Raw genomic sequence first — 17,935 nt, forward strand, 5'->3', positions numbered from 1 at the left:
ATTGCTTGATTGAGGGTGGTTCTGTCGCACCTTGGGGGATGTCGCAGACGTCGTGAGGGGGTACAAGATCGGCCAACGGGAATCACGGCTGCCGTGAATTCGACCGGTCCTCGTCAATCAAGGGGAATCGGGCATCGGCTACCCTCGCGAGGATTTCGGTGTCCGCGAACAAAATCATTATTGCAGGCAAGACGAGCCCTAGAACCCTGGAACGACGAGCATGTCCCAATCGAACATCGAATCGAGACGAAGGAAAACTCAAAAGCCCTTCAAGTCCGTCCCGGTTTCTCCCATTCTCTCGTCGTCTGTCGCTCCGCGCATCAAGACGCCACCTCGGAGGACTTTGATACCCGATCTTAACCATGAAATCGAACACCGAACTAGCCAGGCTCGTCTGGATGATGTACGTCTGGGCTTGCAGAGTTTTGTTCCCACGGCCGGTCAGACAAGAGACTTCACGGAAAATTCCCGGGAGAGCAGGTGAGGGCACACACAGATTCTGAACCCAGACGGAGATATCACGGCTGCACCCGCTGAATGGGAATGGAGGATCAATTCTGAAAATCGGGTCTCCAGTTGAGGCGTCCCATCTTCGCTCAGGAAAACCACCCGATCCGTCCTCCCAGAAGCTCTACACGGTACGACTCATGACAGTGTCCATCTGGAGTTCTCCAGGACTCCTCCGGGACCGTCTAGGTAGAGCAGTGTTTCTCAAGGATTTTGCGCCAGGCCCCAGCTCAATGTTAAATCGCGCCCCACCGTGCCCCACCCTTCATAGGCTTCTGATGAAAAGAAAATTGTCTCTCGCCCCACCTCGAGACACTGCCTTTGAGCTTCAGTATAATTATTGGAGTAGTATCTATATTTAGGGCAAGGAAAACTCCGTTTAACGAACATGCTCTTCATTTCAGCGTCAAAGTGAAATACAGACTGTTGCTTTCTCGTCAACTATCAAGAGAGACTTCCTCCTCATGGGAAAGATAGAAATGTCCTGTGTGATGAAAATGGGCAGGCATGTTCTAAATTCACATGCGTCGTCTGAATAAAACGTAAATTCCCGGTAAATTATGCATCGCAACCTATGATGCCGTCAGTTTCGTGGATCTGTCCATCGAGTTCTTCGGCTCTAGATGCTCTAGAGAGGCGAGCTGGTTTGTACGAGTCTTTTAGGTTTGGAATGGAACTGGCGACCTTTCTATCGATATCTGCTTTGAGCTGTGCGGAGCTCCTCCACGACCTGTTCGTAGAAATTGATCTGCCCTTGCAAGAACGTGTGCATCATCTCGCGGTAATCGCGTACCTGTAAATAAGGCACGGGCTTAGCGAACCGACAGTAGAGCTGGAGGGACCCGAGAGGGAAGTCAAAGTTCGTTCCTGTAGGGAAACGGCGCGTTTTGATCGCGATTGGGGTTCAGGGATTCTAGAATGTTCAGAGGCGAGCGCTCACCCGTTCCTGCTGAAAATGGGTGATCTCGGCTAACGTGGCGTAGGTAACAACGTCGGTCCTTCGATTGATATCAACGTAGTCCTCGGCCGACACCTTGCCTTCGTCTCGCTGCCGTTGGTACTCCCGACGTTTCGTCAAGAAGGTTCGATGGATATTGATTATATCAGGCCATGAGCTGAGGATACCTGCAAGAATTCACACACGGCTCATGATCATGTTGCCGGGGGGATCGAGAGGAGATGCTCGAAGCTGATGAGAAGCTCGACTACGTGCTACCCTGGAATTCTGGTCATGCAATCAACGTCGATTCTCACCTCGGTACTCGTAAAGTGTGTCCGCCATGTTTTCCCAATTGTGCCGGAGGTTTTCATCATACAATTGACCTATCTTATTATATGTCTCGCCAGTGTTGCGTATGGAGGCGTTGAGTTGTGTATCGAGCTCGTTTTGATCTAAGTCGAAAGCGTCGGCTACTTCTTTCAGGGCGGTGGCGATCTTCACGCACTCGCGCTTGTATGGGCCTTGACACCTCTTCATCTGGTCCTGAGCGGTTCTGAATAAGGACTGTACGGAATCGTCCATTCTCGACGTAAATCTGATGAAAGCCTCCGTCTGTCGTTCGACCGAGGAAACGTCGAGCGGTGTCTCGGGAGCCTGGAAGATCGGGACCGGTCATTTCGGTTGTGACTCGGAGGATGGCGAAAGGGAAAGTAAAGGATATGGTATCCTCAGTCACAGGGGGAGAAAACCAGTAGGGCCAATGGAAATTCACGGGGGACTCGCAAAGTTGCATACTTCTCAACAGAATCAGGGCAGCTATTGAAAACTCACCTGGATGGCATTGAAAAAGTTAGCACCTTGGAGATCGTCCTTTTCCGCGTTTCGTTTGCCTCCTTTCCACTGTTTCTCATCTCCACACGTAAGGAAGTGATGCCATACAGCAGACTGTGAAAGTACGGGATGGCGGCACATCCTGTTGACCCACAGCTGGAGTTGTTGCATCCGGTGTTCTGGAATGATTCAACAAAACCATTCAGCACCCCGAATCGATCAGCAGGACATCGGTGCGATACTTCTTAACGGTCGCAGAGAAATTCAAAGACAATGGGCAATCAGGCCGCCCAGGTGATTCGATCAATTTGGCGGTACTCCACGAGGAAAGGCTCGATCAGGAATGACCTCCGAATTACGTGATCGAGTCTCGCTGGAGACAGCGATAGTCGCGGAGAGTCAGGCTCCGCGACTGATCATGCCGAGACTCCCGAGGTGATATCCGAATCTCGTCAGATCAACCTCTATCGGATTTTCCTCCACATAGAACGAGGAAAAGTATTCCTTTGAGCTGAGGACAGTATCCGTATACCACAGGAAACAGCTGTGTGCGGAACATCGACCCTCGATGTTCCCAGCGGGAGGCGGGAACGATGCCCTTCCCAGTTCTGACTGCGGCTATTTCTTGCAGCGAATGTATTGGCAGGGACCAGTATCGACTGTGGTGCTCCGGATTGCATGGAGACCCCATCGATATAGCGAGCGAATTTTCCGAAGCGTCAAACTCTACGGCGCGATAATTATTACATGGGGAATGATACTGCGCTCGAGACGAATCCAAATCATGAGTTTGAACTAAGAGTCCAAACATCCCCGATGAGTCCTTGAGAAGGACAGATCAATAGCCCCGAGCGGTGGCGCCGAAGGCGTCGGACCCACCGTGTTTCGGAAAGGTCAATGTCATCCGTTCGCGTGATTCACTCACTCCTACTCAACGGAAGCCCGATCCGTCCTCCCGCCGTTTTCTCCAAGCACCGTCGGAGCTGAGTCGGAAAGATTCTGGAAAAAAACGACTTGCTCTCGTCATAACCGTCCAACTCACCAATGAACTCATGTTCGTATCGTCCGGTGACCTGCTTGTCAGGTAGAGGTGGTATGGGTATCAAAGAGTATTTCTCCACGAGTCGTTCGTGAAGCCAGTCAAAATGCTTGTAACGTCGATATACAGGTAGACCGTTGAATGAAGGGATCACGGCGTAGGCGATAAAGCTTTTCAGACCTGTCGGGATCGAGAGAGTCAGGATGAGCTGCTTTATAAAATCTGGGAGGCGAACCGGCCGAATCAGAGTTGGTGACAACCCGAAGGGCATCGACATAAGTTTTGACGCATCCATTGGACTTATCTAGTATAATATGAGTGTGTGATGTTGTGTTCATGAATTCAGGTATTTATATTTGCCAGGTCCATATCATGAACTGAGTCTGAGATCGGTGTAGTCATCCCCGGACAGTATCCACAGGCCTCACCTTTGAGTTTGCTTTCCTTCTTCGGGCTGGAAATCTCTGCTTTGTACATTGCTTCCGGATAAGGCTGACTCCACTGTATGACTCCTCCATTATTGACAATTGTAACATAATCCGCGCTGTTGATCGCAACTCTGGCAGTCCCTAGCAGGAACGCCTCTCCGCCACTTTTCACGAAATTCGAGAACCTGAGAGAAAGCAATCATTCCGAGTCATTTCTCTACGCAGCTCATGGTTCACGTTAAGCGAAGACGAAGCGAGGCAGTTCCGGCAGACTCTTGTGGAACGAGCGTCTTTACTCACACCATTAGGAGAACCGAGACGGTTATGTAGCATCACGTCTTCTCATACGATTTGGAAAGGACAGGCCCTGGTCTAAATACATTGAGATTTCAAGCGAGCGTAAAACCCTGGCACCGGGAGAACACCCGCGGGTCGGGAACACACTCTTCGGGCTCAAGGAGTCCCTTCCGACGAGACAAAACTACGCTTGATTCTAAATTGAGAGGGAGGGACTCGTACAGCTTATGCGCGACAACGTTCGGATTATGAACCCGGAAAAATACCTCATGACTGATTTCGGAGCTGCACTGAGACTGTTAGATCGGCTCCTAGTCCCTCTCGGGGCATCTCCGTTCACAGAATTGGAACTGACGATTCATGAAGAATTTCGTTAGACTATAAGGACGACTTCCAGCCCAAATCGAATCGTCAACGTCTCCGGATTTGACCCGCTTGACGAGCACGATTCGATCGAGCGAATTCCGTTGGGGTTCTCCGATTCCCTGTGCCACGGTTTCCGATTCCGAAGCCTGGCTTCACTCCACACGGGTCCCTACATACCCTGGGGACCGCGAAAACATACCTGTTAAATCTTTTGACGGTTCCAGTGCGTACGGCGCCTCCATCCCCCTTATTCGCGACGTCGCTGGTGTCTCGTGGAATGATGAGCCCGAAATTTCCGGGACCTCCGAGTCCTTGATTATTTTTGGAGGATATCGTGTCATCGTCGTCGTCCCAGTCATCCCAGTCCGAAGTAGCGTCGGAACCGTTGCCCACCGAAGGAGCCCCATGAGGAGGCTGGGTTGAGATATAACTCTCAGGAAATAATCCGACCTCCCCTGTAGCGCGGAATATCGCCATTAATCGAGATTTGATCCGAGAGATGGAGAAAAGTGAACACAGAGCTCACGAGGACTTTTCGTTAAAACGACAATTGATGAGAGGATGATGAAGAAGCGAAACAAAAGACAGAGAAATAGCAGCCATGGTAGGGACGGAATCGAGCGAACACTTTCACATGCCAGATATCTCATGCAAGATCAGCAAGAATAAATGGATAGTCAGCAGCTGTCATCCTCGACAAGTCGGAGCAGTAAGACGTTAAGGAGGAGGAGCTCGTGATTTTACACCGCAGTATTGACGATCCATCGGACGGTTCTTGTTCCACGATGGACATTCATGGAATGATCGGGGTTTGGGGTTATTCCAAGGCATAACGATTGATACCGCAGGGTTGCATTAAAGCTTGCATTCCTGCACAATCGCTGCGAGTCAGAGAGTGACTTCATCTCATTCGTCTGTTTGATGGCGCATACGTGCGACCGCACCGTTCGCTCAGCCGCGAAGCGCCACGCCGAGCTCCATTTCTATGCTCGATTGAGCAGGGAGCATCCACTATCCCGGTCTCTCAGTCCACGAGGAGGACTACACATCCGCTAGAAGACAAAAGCCGGTAGCAATATAATCTGCGTGTTTGTTTATCTCATCTCACTCCGAAGCGGTTCAGAGAAGTTCCCCGAGCTTAATGCTTAGGAGGCGACCCGTCGTATATCAGTGAGAGCACGATAGAGCCATCGAGTGGCGATCTATCGCATTCGGGTCGCTTAGATTACCGTCCGTATTCATTGTGTGCTTACGTCTGTACACTGCGGTCTGCCGGCCGCTATAGGGTTTTCTGCAGAATCAACTCGACGATATCGTCGATTATGATCTCAGGCGAGGAATGCCGGATCTACAACAACGCCACATATGATACAGCTTGTATTGCAGCGTTCCGAACGTTCATCATGAAATCCTCGTAGCCGAGTCACGGATAAGGGGAGCTCTGATTCCGGAACTCCCAGGCACATCAGTAGGAACGGTTGAACCAGGGAAGAAAAACATTTCCGCTGAATAAGAGCAATGATGATAATCAACGGAGCGTGTGAGCGATCGATCGAGCAAAGTACTTTGCTGATAACGATATTTGTCTTCTCGAAAGAGTTTGAATCCGAGCCTGAAGTCGACCGGAGCCGGCACGCTATGATTCCACGGCAAGGACAGATCAACCGATCCGAACTTCTTCCATCCTCGAGCTTCTCTTCCGCACATCGCAAAGAGTGTATTTCAGACTACGACTTTCGGAAAAAAGGGCTTGGAGCTCGCGTATGGGGAGCATGGAGCGCATCACGTGCAACGATGTCTGCTCAACGTGACTCGACTACTGACTATTTGGCTTTCCCGAATGTGCAATCATTCGTAATCGACTCGAGAGTATGTCCAACGATGCGAATTAGAAAAGAACTTCGTCGCTTCCCGGCGCATTTCCGTTGGCCAGCGAGAGATTATCGGAACACCAGGACATCCGAGCTCCGACCGCGTTTCCGAAAGGCTGATCCAGTCCATTTCGCTCTGTGCGGTGATCGAGTAGTTGTCGTGAGGTCCCTGATCAGGGAACCGCCGAGAACAAGATTTCAGAGAGAAAGAGGTCGGAGTTCAGAAAGAAAGGCCGAGGTTTACGTTCACAGGGGACAGAGAATGACGGAGAGCAGACGAGCTACCTTGCTGTGCCGTGGGCTGAGCTTTTGACGCCATCTCGAGCAGTCCCTCCGGAGTGCCCCAGTCATCATCGGATGGCCTTCCCAGAGTCAAAGGCGCGCTCGGCGAAACCGACGCAGACGAGCCGAGACCCGTTTCGGTCGATGGGGAAACATCTGGCGACGAATCCAAGTCCACGTACGCCTCCGGGAACAGCCCATTCTCCCCTGATGGTTGGCAATAGACGGAGATAGTCATACGAGGTGGAGTGTCTTGTTAACGTCAATTAAAATTGTGTCTCCATCGCGGCTTGAGCCTTGCGACCGCTACCAACGACCGCAGGCTCCGTCTCGGAGAATGTGCTGAAAATTAACGCCTGCTGCCTCCGGTGCTGCTTAGCCTCCGATCGTATTTAATTTACGCGACCGAAGGAATCGTTCGAAACAAAGATGCGGTCCGGACGAATGAAGTGCAAAGAGAAATTAGCACCACGACTGAACGAAAATTCTACAGCCGGGAAAAATCGACCGCGGTTCTGAGCAAAATCAAAGCCTAAACGACATCCAGTGCGGGGCCCGGATCATTCCATCAGGGTTTTACGCGTCAACATGCTACGGTTTAGCCAGATGAGCCAGCAGAGGGCTTAAAGGTTTTCCCTAGCGACACTGTCCAATGGCCTCCAGGAAAACAGCGCATTTGAGCTGACTGTTTGGTGATTCGTTTGACATTATGAACCGTTTGAATGAAGAACAAGATAATCGTGCTTTTCTGACTAGGTAGATAGAAAACCAGTGGGAGGTCTTCCCGGATGATTGTGCTTGTTCCGGAGAGCAGGAAGCATTGTTTTGAGGTTTCAATGACAGCCCTCACCGTTTGCCCAGCAGCTGTTAGATTAGACAATTGCGAAACTTCAAAGCTATGAATGATGGATGGATGAGTGAGCTACGCTTAGCGATGTTGCCTTACCTTTGGCGTTGATTCCTTCACACCATCCTTCTCCGACATCTCGACTCGTAACCGTCACCGTATCACCCTCACGAATGCTGATTTCGCCGGGCGCCTGAGCATCGAAATCATAGAGAACCTTCACCTTAATGTGGGCCATAACTAGCCCGGTCGACGGGAGACGGCCGTCCGCGTTCAAACTTTATAAACCAATTTGAGTAGAGTACAAAAAAAGTGAGTGGGTTCATCAAAAACCACCGCACATCTCGAAAGCCCCAACGAACGACGGCACTTGCTTCCTCCCTTTCTCGATGTATGTCGAACAGATGACTCCCACTGCATCGCACGCGATAGAAGCTTCACTCCCACCAAGAGCTCGTCTCAAGAGCGGATTCCAAGCTGAGCCTTTGTTCTCAATGCTCTCAAGCGACGGAGTATTGGGACCTGGGGCTTCTCGGGTCGGACTCGCCATTTCACGGAAATAAAGAAACATTCCGAGACGGAATCTCGGATCGGGCGAGCTTGTTTCCAGTGTCTGACAGCTACCGCGAAAGCCTCTATGCGATTGTTTAGGCTGCGATAAGAGTAGTGACTGGACGGCTCCAGGAATCCGAAAATGTTCTATGGAGGAAGTTGACGCAATCCGTTACATCAGCAGTCTGCGCTTAATCGAGCACGGAGCAAGTTCACAAGCTCGCAGAACGACTCGTGCAGACTTCGGGAGCGCACCTACATAAATGCTTCGAACTGCCGCTCCATTGTCTCGAGCTGCCCGCCCGTCGATCATACTACGCCTATCACTTAGTCAGAGGCAGAATGTTCTATAGAATGTGCGGCAGCCAAGATATACTGTATAGGAATGGGGTCCCGCATATCCTCCTCAAGCCGAGACTCCCTCATTTTTGGGAGGAAACTCCTTCGATCCGAGCGTCTTGAGGATCGAGAGAGAGCGGATACCGTGAGAAGCGATCGTACTCATGGATCCCGACTGTTCATTTTCCCCATTCAGATAAAGCACTCAGATATCACTCCATCTCTGCCTCATTAGGCCCTCTCGGACCATAACCGCCCCCGGCACTTATTCGGATCCATTTTCCATTATACTTTCACATATATGAGGAGCGAGGGACAACCGAACGGATTCGACGGGCCGAAGTCACTGGCACAGGCCAAAGTTCCAGAGCTTTATGCCCTGCGAATGAATGAATGCAATCATGGATTACGAACATTCAATTCGTGAAACGGAGTTCACGCTGAAGAAGGCCATACAGCCCCCCTGATTATTCCAGAGGTTCGGCCATGCTCAGCCTGAGTAGACTAGGCGGCGATACGGCGCGTCGGGATATGCTAGGATTGCGGGATTTGCGTGAGAGATCGAGGAGTTGGAAGCCCTCAGAGTTGCTGGATAGGGTTCACCATCGGAAACGCTCAGGAAAATTACGAACGATTCAACAACTGCGGTTCCGGGAGTAATCAGCTGAATGAGCCGTCATATCCCGGTTGACCCGTAGGATATCTCAGGTAGTAAATAGTCGTACGCTGGATAGTTTTGCGCAGATTGAGTTCATCTTCTCGAAGCCCGCGTCGAACTCGTTCTTCCAAGGCTGCCTGTGCGTGGGGATTGCGCTTTCGAATTCCGGCCGGAGTCGCTTTTTCCATGCTTCTGGTTCAAAGCTTCCAGTCAGTCGACCTGTGTGCGGTAAGGTATGAACTCGGAGCATCCAATCAGTCGCAGCCCGTATTCCTGCCCGGAGTTCTCAGAAGCGGCGGCTTTCCCCCGATCTCGGTATAGATTGGGCTCCGCTCATCTCATCATGGCGGGGAATTGCTCAACTTTGGTCACTGTATTTCCCAGCTCTCTTCACTAGATCTCTGCGAAACGCTGATACATATGAATTAGGGGTCCTGAGATGGGCCGTGGTCAGTCCTGATCATGAGGTGACTCCTCGCAGTCTGATCCCACCTTGATGTTTTCCGTCCTAATTCGATCTCAGGCGTCCGCGACGATCGGTCACCTGTGCTCGCCTGCCCCGTATACGACTTCCTGTCGTGATATAGACTAGACCTTCTGTGCACTTCTCAGGAGCGCAAGAGGGGAGAGTAGAGCTTCTGCAACGAGTGTACGGATTCTTCCGGACTCGTGCCTTCCTTCTGCTCTCTTGCCGTGTTCCACCATCGCGTATCCATCTCTGAGCTTCTTCCACTCCTCCTGATGTCTGTGCGATATTCCGAACCAGCCCAATCAGTGAGAGTTGTGATATTCAGCGTACACTTGGGCCACGGATTTCTTTCCACGCAATTCTGGGCGGTTTTCAGCGCATTGATTTCAAGGAAAGTAGGTGATATACATTCATGAATAATCAATGACGAGCGTACGACGATCCATCCGACATGAGTTTGAGCTACGCGTCGCAAACTGATATTCCGTTCGGTGGAAGCGGCTGTATTTAACCCAGTTAGATATGGAACCAGTATGATGCACACATCGAGACCAAGGAGTCGGCCCGAGGCTCAATCCGCAGATCCGACGCTCTGCAATGTTTTCGACGGAGTCAGTCTTCCCGCCTGACAGTCCCAGTTTCCGCTTTCACTTTCGTTGTTCGTGCGCGACTACCGTTGTCGCCACCGCTCGTCTGTGGCTCGTTCCATTTCCTGTTCACTCGTTTCGGGCAGCAGACTCTGCGAAGCTCTGCATTGAAATTCGAGACTGATTTTGGAGGCATATTGAAAACTTTACAAGATCCAGTCGGGGATTGAAAGAATCGAAGCTGGTGAGGGGGGCTCCACGAGGTCTTTTGCGTCCGAAATGCGCTCCGGAAGCCGACCGGGAACGGATGATGACGTTCACGGTCAGGAAGCTCTGAAAACTCAGCCGCTTTTATTTCGAACCTTGCGTCGCCTGCGGCTTTGACGGGATGCTTGCCGTGCGTCAGTTCGAAGTAGAGCCAATTCTGTGGACCGGTGTGGTGTCCCAGTTCTTCTCTTGCCTCTAACGTCTTCTGCCATCGCCCAGCCCGGGTCACCACCGGAGCCAGAAGTCTCCGCCGTCAGTCGGCAGCGAACATCAGCTGGACAGTTCTACAGAAGACTTGCAGCAGGTAAGTCAAGCCCGTCCGTACAGACTAATTTTCTTCCAGTAGAAAGAGCGGAGACGAGCCGGAATAACCCTTCACGATTTGACCTGCCCACATCGGAGACGTGCCGAACACTTTTACTTAGGATTTCGTTCCCAACGTATTGAGATATCCGTCTGGACGCGCGAAGGTGATTCTCTGCGGAAACCCTTGAGGAAGGACTCTCGAGCCATCTCCCGTGAGGCGATGGGATCCTTGTGAAGAAGTGTTCCCCCTGGATTGGAGCCCAGGAGTCCCGAATTCTCTCCACTCCAGATCGTTGCTTACAATGATTCCCAATTACGTGATGGCTCTGAAAGGGTCTGCGTCGCATGACCCCGCGATCGAGGACAAGCCAAACTCGTAATCCCGTCGGAGGTTTCGAGCGATACGGTTATTGAACTCTTCACCCCTTAATGGGAATTGTGAATTCCTTAACGGGTCTCCGGAACGTTTGCTCCACGTTCGAGGAATGCGGACGGGAATTGTCACCGATCCGTGAACTGATTCGTTCAGTTTTTGCATTTCGGCATGCCGCCCTAGATTTTCGCCCTTCCGAGCATCCGCGAGCGACCGTAATCACGACTGATCACCCAATGTTCCGGAGAATAATCAGAAACAGCGATACAAGGGTCGGCGACGCTCCGGGAATATTCTGGTCGATCTGGTCGGCGCATCTATCGCTCCCAAACTTGACCAAACGATCAGCGACAGCGGTCGCAGTGGCGAAGATTTATGGCCACTCCTTGAATTCTCGCCAATTCTGTTCATCAGCTTGTTATGAAGCTAGCTGTCGATTTCCGTTATGTCGGAATTAGGATTTCTAAAGCCGAGATTTGTAACTCGACGATGTTGCAGACATCGTCGGTGGCTATAGCACTTTCTTTTTCAGCTGAGTGTTCGTGCTGACCATCTGAGCCAAGAAGATCCGGGATCTTTTTTTCGCTATTTCAAAGCAACTCTCATGCTTTCCATATGTTCTCTCGGGCAGCATGCGATGCTCCAGTGCATCCTTATGAGCAGCCACCCTCTCTCAAGTTTAAATAGAGGATTTGAAAAATATATATCAATTCCTTCCGAAGCGTGTCACAGAGAACCTCAGTCACACCAAGGAGTTTCGGCCACGGCTCTGAATAGGCCTCCATCTTGCTTGCAGAAATGAAGACGTTCGTTGGAATACTCGTTGTGCTCACAGTGATTGCCGTTTCGACGGCCGCCGAGGAAGCGGAGTCGAGGGAAGCGAAATCCGTCAAAGTGGTCCGATCACCCCGGATCGAAGAACGAAGACATAAGTTCCACAGTTCGATGTCGAAGAACGCCGTCAGCGCCGAGGCTGTCGAGTTGAAAACGCAGCAGGTGAGGAATCCGAGTCCACGAGGGACTCGCCGCGGCGCCGGCGCTCTCCCAGGGAACGGGACCTGGTAACCTCGGAAAGGCCCATTCTCAGCGACGCTTCTCGCCGATCTCACTTGTTGACCTTTTCAGGAGGTCGGCAAATTCATGAGCCCTCGAAACCTCATCAAAACGGCTATTAAGTTGGTTTTCGGTTCCGACGAGGAAAGCGCCGCAACATCGCGTCAGATCATAAACCTCCTCGTCACCGTGCTTGACATGGTCAAGACGACCTTTGGCGCTCGTGCGCGTGCAGCTCAACAGGGTCGTGGCTTGAACGGAGCTTTCGACGACATCACGATCGCCGGAGCCTCAATGATGAAAGGCCTCCTGAGATCGGCGATGGCCAAGGACGAGAACTGCATGCAGAGATATCTGTGCGAAGCCTCCAAAGATGCCGTCAAGGAGGGTCACGAACTCGGTTATCTCGTGGCACAGTTCGGCGGGTGAGTCTATAATTCGGGCAGCAAGACAGATTCCCGATTCTATCTGAATCGAATCTCAAAGTGTCGATCTCTCTGCAGGTATGCTGCTAGCTACGCCCTGGAGAAGCAAAAGAACCTGAAATTCGACTTCAGCTACAACGCCACCAGGAACGGCCGTTCAGGAGACGACTGTTTCACGTTATACCAGACCTGCAACGAGGCAGTTTAGCTTCGCGACAGTTTGAGGCGATTCGAACCTTAGGCAGCGTTTTCAGATGATCATCTTCTCTTCCAGTCACAAAACACCATTTCTATTTATTGCTCCACTTCTCCATTTCCCTCCCGTACCTGAATAAAGAGATTAATATATTGACAGATGATTCCGCTCCGGGTCGTTGTTCGCGGAGATATTGGGAGTCTCATGAGAAGGTGTCTCTCGAGCAAGAGGGAAGTTTTTAGTGATTGGCGAGGCCGATTCCTCTTTAAAATGAGCGTATAGTAGCTGTGTCGTTTCTTGCGGAGCTCATATCTGAGACATCACTGAATATTTATTCAACTCGTGCATGAATTTACAAATTCAGCATCGGCGGAACCCGCTCCGACGATTTCGCTGTGAGAATATTTACATTGTCAGGCTCATTGGACATCGGACCAAAACTTTGACAGCTGGGTTTGCTTCAAATTTTTGGTTGGGTGATTGTAAAGACGGAAGCGAACCTCGCAGTACCCTGGAATTCATTGGCTACTCGAAACTGATGAAGTGCGGCTCTTGAACATCAAGTGTAACTTTCTGTATTTTCCGCCGGCGAGATGGAACGCTAGCCCAGCGCAGACGACGGTCATGACGGATATGGGCAGAAGCGACGCGACGTACGTCTCGTTCTTGTTGAAGAGCGTCTGGAATTCATAGATATAGCGCTGGTTCAGACAGATAGATTCCGCATCCATATGCGCCTCGTGACGATGATGTCTCGGATCGCTCTGGTAGAGTTCTCACCCCCGGGGTCGAACCCCGAACTCACCATCAATGAACAAACAAAGTGAGATGCGATGGCGCCGATGATGAGTCGATGATCACGCGTATCGTATCCATGGAAAAGGATGACCCCCCAGCACGTGTTAAGTATTACGAACAGTGACGTCGTGACCGAGGAAACCAACACGAACCATTCGCTTTGCCCGCCATAACCCACAGAGGCTGGTCCGCCGATTTCCGCCAGAACGTTCAGGAGTGAGAATCCGCCAGACATCGTTCCGAATCCTAATCCTGCGACTGAGGGAGAAGATTGCAATTTTAACCTTACGTACATCATTTGGATCCTCTCAATTTCCCTCTCATACAGTGACTGGAGCGACGAGTTATGTCGACACTCCCGGAATCATTGGTAATCGTACCGTAGGCCAGGAGCTGCCGGCTGTCGGAGACCACGCTCCCGGTTGATCCCACTTCAACCATTTTCTTGAGTCCATTGTCGGCCCTACGGAGGATCCCGTAGAATAGGTACCGGAACAGTTCTTGGAAAGCGACAGCTACAAGGAGTCCGAAAACGACGAAATTGGATTTCTCTTCCGATGTTCGAATCCGGAAAATCTCCAACACCGAGCACCACACTATCGAGGAAAAGAGGAGCGACACCAGCCAGAAGAACGCTCTGGAAAGAGAATAATGAGCATTTCAATGCAGTGTCTTCATGTCAAAGTTGCGTTCGAGAGCTGTTCGAAAACAGCTGCCGTAGCTCGCGACACGATAGCTAGGGGATTCGAGCGGGTTGACCACGATGCGGGAGATTCCTGGGAGTGATCTCACCAGATCCGGGGGCGTCATCGAGACCGAATAGATGTTTTCCGGTCAATATTGCAAGTTTCGATTCGGCAGTTTTGTGATTCATAACACGATAGTACTCACGCTGTAATGAAAATTATAACTCTGATTGGACAGGCTGCTATCGTGACACAGAACATGGACAGCGAAGGGCCGAAAGCCACCAAACTGCATCCGAAAAACTCTGCTAGACCCATGGTTGCAGTTTTGCTCGCGGCAAGTGTCAACGCATCTGCAAAGCCAGCAACCGGCTGCCCTTCCGTCGGATAAGGTTCAGTCTCCGTTGTCTAACGGGGTCCGGCCAGAGTACCCAAGCAAACGGCGAACCGCGAAGCCGGATCTGTCGTAACGTTCAGATGTGGCATTTTTGCTGGGAGAGCAATGATTTTAGGTTCTGGAAGGATTTTTTCGCGGTTCCAGTACTAAGGGTTTCGAGCCACCTCCATGAAAATTTACGACCCAGTAGTCGCTGGTACCCGCGACGGATCCGGGAGCTTCATTCATGACCGAGCGTTGCTCAGAGCGGAGACGGTGGGTCGAGGATGCGTTTCTCTACTAAATCGACATTCGAAAGCATAACATGGTCCCGCAGTAAGGCGATTTTGTTGTTGAGAAGATAATTCTGGAGCCTTTTCCTCAATTAGGCGAAATTCAAACCGCCGAAGCTCGACACCGATCCGAGTAAGACCGTTTTCGTTGGCCGTCTGCCCCTGGATCTGACAGAAGATCGCCTGAGAGAGGTAGGTCTCGACTGCGAAAAATGGAGCCGACCGCTCCTCACTGCTTCTGGTACTCGCGAGGCCTTGGGGATCGAGGGAAAAAAAGATATTTTCCCTCACGGGGAACGGGCCATAGTACTCCGCGAGCGCCTCCGAGCCAATTAAATCGAATTTCTTATCGAAAGGTATTCTCCGGATGCGGCACACTGAGGAATCTTCATTTGGTGCGGCACAAGATTTCGCGAGCGTCACAGGGGTACGCCTTTCTCACGTTCAAGCACAGCGCCGATGTTAATAGAGCTATCGCCCTTCATGGCTCCGAGATCGGCGGAAAACGCATCTTGGTCGAACGCGAAGTAGGGAGACTCTTACCGGGCTGGAAGCCGCGCCGATTAGGAGGTGGTTTCGGAGGCCGTAAAGAGAGCGGACAAATGCGTTTCGGCGGCAGAGCCTGTCCGCATTCGGATCGAGAAACGAAGTTCCCCGCCAGGAGTCGTGCAGACCGCAAGGAACGCGAGCGATGTTGTTCTACTCCGACTCGGAGACGAGACGATGCGTACTAACGGACTGTTTCGCGTGATTCATGATTGATGCACAATTTCGTAGGAAATAAATCGAAGGAATATGTTGCGCAAGGACAGCATTGTGTTCCGTGAGTCATGATTCATTGATTGTTTATTTAAATCGTATATGTAAATTCAAAATCCAAGACATGAACACGCGTTCAGGGAGGTGGGACGTTGCGCTACACTGCATGAATGAGGTGAACATGAACATTCCGTGGTTTCCCCCGATCTCTCTACACAGGTGAAGCGAAACTGATTGGACGAGGTGAGTCTAGTGGCCAGAAAACGCTACGACGGGCTAAACTACTTCTTCCTAGGTCAGGTTCTCCGCTGTTTATTGAAACTCTTCAGGAACTCGCTGCCGTGCGTCCTCATGTGGAGTTCGAGCGCCCTCTTCTCGATGAACTCTTTGCAACACACGGCGCACTTGAGAATTTTGTCGTTGTGGTCTGTTGCTGCCCCTTCGACCGGCATTTGAGGTTCCGGTGGGAGCGCAACCGCTTTCGGATCCTCTGCCTGTTCGTCCACTTGCATTGCTATCAGCTTGGAGAGATCAGAGATTTTCTTCAAGTGTTCGGCGACATCTTCCAACTGATGCACGTCGACGAGGTGTTTCTCGAGCGATTTATCGTCGTCGAGGTAAATACCGCAGTCCGAACATTGATGCGGTGTCTCGCTCTCTCTATGCGATCGAACGTGCTGGAGAAACTGGACGCGATTCATCGACTCGAACGCGCACTTCAAACAGTGCAGGAGCGTTCCTTGTCCGAGGCTGAATTCTTTTTTCTCCATCTCCTGGACGGCGGCCTTGCCTTCATTGTGTCTCAGCCCATCGGCACCCATGGCCAGGACTGTTTTCGCGACAACTGTGATCATGACATCCGGGAAAGTGGGTTTCCACGAGTGTTCGGCTTTGTGGTGCTCGTGAATGGCTAACTGATCTGTTCGCAGCTGGCGACATATATGACAACGAAAAACGAATTTGGAACACGACGAAATGTGGATTGATAGGAAATGCTGGATTAGCATCTGGGTGTCTGCGAATACGCAAGCTTCACACATCGGACACTTGATCACAGACACCGGACTTGCTCCTGGGAACGAATGGTTCTTGCCGCTGTGACTGATGAAAGCCGCGGTGTCCTTGAACGCCAGCGAGCAGTGAGAGCACTTGTGAAGGACCTGCACGTGCGAATCGGCTATGTGCGACGCCAGATCTCGGTCCCGCTCCTGCACGGCAGGACAATTGGGACACTGGTACACCATCAAGCGTTCCCTATGGTGACACAGCTCGTTGACGTGGTGCTTGAATTCCTCGATCTTCGTTTCGCGCGGAGCCATTTTCCCACATTCCGGACAGACGAACGGAGGTTTGAGCCTATGGAGTCGTGTGTGCGCCTGCTGAGAGCATCGAGTCGGCATGCGCTGGCCGCACGAATGACACGTGAGTTTCAGACCGGTCGAGAAAGTCATATGACGTTCGAGAGTGTCTTCGGCGCATAGCACTTTGCATTCGTGACAGGTACGCGTCGCATGGATCAGTTCCTCCGCGGTGAACTTCCCGCTCGTTGGAGCCTCCGGGTCCGGTTCTCTGAGTTTGATCGGGAGACCCGCGATCTGGGGCTCGACCTCTTCCACCGCCAGACCCCAGGGCACGACGGTCTGACAGAGTTTCAGGACATTCAGCACTTGACAGGGGTTGTAGCATATGTGTACTAGGCAGCACTTCAGACAGGGGAGACGAACTTTTATCGATCGTCGTTGGTAGTGCTCTTCGAGCCCGACTTCGGTCAGGAGTTTCAGTCCGCAATAATTGCACTCGATTTTCTGGAAGAGAATCAGAGCTCGGGAGTGAGTCTGGAGCAAGGGCCGGTCGACTTTTTCCTCTCTCGGGAGATATTATCGTCACTGCCAACCATGCGGATATCTCGCTTAAATAAACGGATTGTCGAAGACGCTTACCGCTTCTTTCTTGATCTTTGAGGATGAATCCTTTATAGCAGAGACGACTCTCGCCGACCAATCCTCTTGGTAGTCCAGGAAGACGAGCGGGAGCTCATTCCGAGAGAATAACCGCTCGAGAGGATCGATACTCTGGGTGGGGATCGGGAATTTCAGAATCAATGTTGAACTCGATATCGCTCTGGAAGCGAGTCTCCCCGGGGCGATTGATTTCGAGTTCGCAATTCACTGGGATTGCGTTCGAGGAGATATTTTCCTTTCTCGTTATTACTCACCTGGGAAGATGTCCCCTGTTTGGCTAGAACCAGGGCCATTTCAGTGGGTTTCTGTTTTTTGTCCAGTATTACTCTCGAAGGTGACGGCAATTATATCACTGGTGCGAATAATCGCTTGCGCCTGTCTCCCGATCGGAGTTTGCAGATCAGAAACGCCTATATGCTCGAGATCGAT

At 51.4% G+C, this 17,935-nt stretch overlaps 5 protein-coding genes across 6 annotated transcripts; 2 read left to right on the forward strand and 3 right to left on the reverse strand.

Annotated features, from left to right (window-relative positions):
- Positions 1-883: 883 nt before the first annotated feature.
- SH3PX1 (sorting nexin 33-like protein SH3PX1) lies at positions 884-7,802 on the reverse strand. Of its 2 annotated transcripts, XM_003744109.1 has the most exons (10): positions 7,508-7,802; positions 6,565-6,768; positions 4,608-4,863; positions 4,309-4,392; positions 3,746-3,930; positions 3,321-3,497; positions 2,279-2,457; positions 1,762-2,101; positions 1,448-1,632; positions 884-1,300 (listed from the first exon to the last, which is right to left on the reverse strand). In XM_003744109.1, exons 1-10 carry the CDS (start codon positions 7,644-7,646, stop codon positions 1,196-1,198), a joined length of 1,854 nt encoding a protein of 617 aa, XP_003744157.1. In that variant the 5' UTR covers positions 7,647-7,802; the 3' UTR covers positions 884-1,195. The 2 variants fall into 2 exon arrangements, with proteins under 2 accessions (XP_003744157.1, XP_018495380.1); XM_018639864.1 differs by lacking the exons at positions 4,309-4,392; positions 6,565-6,768 and having other exon boundaries at positions 7,508-7,780.
- A 3,955-nt stretch (positions 7,803-11,757) lies between these two features.
- Positions 11,758-12,789, forward strand: LOC100904184 (uncharacterized). Its single transcript, XM_018639869.1, has 3 exons — positions 11,758-11,955; positions 12,085-12,437; positions 12,516-12,789. Exons 1-3 carry the CDS (start codon positions 11,758-11,760, stop codon positions 12,643-12,645), a joined length of 681 nt encoding a protein of 226 aa, XP_018495385.1. The 3' UTR covers positions 12,646-12,789.
- A 144-nt stretch (positions 12,790-12,933) lies between these two features.
- On the reverse strand, positions 12,934-14,488 carry aph-1 (gamma-secretase subunit Aph-1). Its single transcript, XM_003744110.2, has 4 exons — positions 14,323-14,488; positions 13,812-14,068; positions 13,439-13,689; positions 12,934-13,313 (listed from the first exon to the last, which is right to left on the reverse strand). Exons 1-4 carry the CDS (start codon positions 14,433-14,435, stop codon positions 13,152-13,154), a joined length of 783 nt encoding a protein of 260 aa, XP_003744158.1. The 5' UTR covers positions 14,436-14,488; the 3' UTR covers positions 12,934-13,151.
- A 52-nt stretch (positions 14,489-14,540) lies between these two features.
- Positions 14,541-15,560, forward strand: LOC100908275 (U11/U12 small nuclear ribonucleoprotein 35 kDa protein). Its single transcript, XM_003744111.1, has 3 exons — positions 14,541-14,769; positions 14,883-14,978; positions 15,143-15,560. The coding sequence occupies exons 1-3, from the start codon at positions 14,683-14,685 to the stop codon at positions 15,518-15,520; spliced, it is 561 nt and encodes a 186-aa protein (XP_003744159.1). The 5' UTR covers positions 14,541-14,682; the 3' UTR covers positions 15,521-15,560.
- An 88-nt stretch (positions 15,561-15,648) lies between these two features.
- On the reverse strand, positions 15,649-17,799 carry LOC100904323 (zinc finger protein 532). The gene is made up of 3 exons (XM_029111676.1): positions 17,761-17,799; positions 17,489-17,617; positions 15,649-17,350 (listed from the first exon to the last, which is right to left on the reverse strand). The coding sequence occupies exons 1-3, from the start codon at positions 17,797-17,799 to the stop codon at positions 15,842-15,844; spliced, it is 1,677 nt and encodes a 558-aa protein (XP_028967509.1). The 3' UTR covers positions 15,649-15,841.
- Between the last annotated feature and the right edge of the window lie 136 nt (positions 17,800-17,935).

This window comes from Galendromus occidentalis, unplaced genomic scaffold (assembly GCF_000255335.2).
Source record: "Galendromus occidentalis unplaced genomic scaffold, Mocc_1.1 scf7180000077460, whole genome shotgun sequence".
Lineage (NCBI taxonomy): Eukaryota > Metazoa > Arthropoda > Arachnida > Mesostigmata > Phytoseiidae > Galendromus > Galendromus occidentalis.

Bases quoted from the DNA above. Each gene is read 5' to 3' on its own strand.
- aph-1 (XM_003744110.2), bottom strand. From the start codon at position 14,435: ATGGGTCTAGCAGAGTTTTTCGGATGCAGTTTGGTGGCTTTCGGCCCT. The intron at 13,690-13,811 runs GTACGATTACCA...CTTCTCCCTCAG, and splicing joins CCGGCAGCTCCTGGCCTACG to TCGCAGGATTAGGATTCGGA. The intron at 13,314-13,438 runs GTGAGTTCGGGG...TATGAATTCCAG, and splicing joins ACTTTGTTTGTTCATTGATG to ACGCTCTTCAACAAGAACGA.
- SH3PX1 (XM_003744109.1), bottom strand. From the start codon at position 7,646: ATGGCCCACATTAAGGTGAAGGTTCTCTATGATTTCGATGCTCAGGCG. The intron at 2,458-3,320 runs GTGAGTTGGACG...GAATCATTCCAG, and splicing joins ATACGAACATGAGTTCATTG to AACACCGGATGCAACAACTC. The intron at 1,633-1,761 runs GTGAGAATCGAC...GAATTCTTGCAG, and splicing joins CACACTTTACGAGTACCGAG to GTATCCTCAGCTCATGGCCT.
- LOC100908275 (XM_003744111.1), top strand. From the start codon at position 14,683: ATGAAAATTTACGACCCAGTAGTCGCTGGTACCCGCGACGGATCCGGG. The intron at 14,770-14,882 runs GTGGGTCGAGGA...TTCCTCAATTAG, and splicing joins CGTTGCTCAGAGCGGAGACG to GCGAAATTCAAACCGCCGAA. The intron at 14,979-15,142 runs GTAGGTCTCGAC...TCTTATCGAAAG, and splicing joins CAGAAGATCGCCTGAGAGAG to GTATTCTCCGGATGCGGCAC.
- LOC100904323 (XM_029111676.1), bottom strand. From the start codon at position 17,799: ATGGCCCTGGTTCTAGCCAAACAGGGGACATCTTCCCAG. The intron at 17,618-17,760 runs GTGAGTAATAAC...ATCCCCACCCAG, and splicing joins AACAGGGGACATCTTCCCAG to AGTATCGATCCTCTCGAGCG. The intron at 17,351-17,488 runs GCGGTAAGCGTC...ATTCTCTTCCAG, and splicing joins CCTCAAAGATCAAGAAAGAA to AAAATCGAGTGCAATTATTG.
- LOC100904184 (XM_018639869.1), top strand. From the start codon at position 11,758: ATGAAGACGTTCGTTGGAATACTCGTTGTGCTCACAGTGATTGCCGTT. The intron at 11,956-12,084 runs GTGAGGAATCCG...TGACCTTTTCAG, and splicing joins TCGAGTTGAAAACGCAGCAG to GAGGTCGGCAAATTCATGAG. The intron at 12,438-12,515 runs GTGAGTCTATAA...ATCTCTCTGCAG, and splicing joins CTCGTGGCACAGTTCGGCGG to GTATGCTGCTAGCTACGCCC.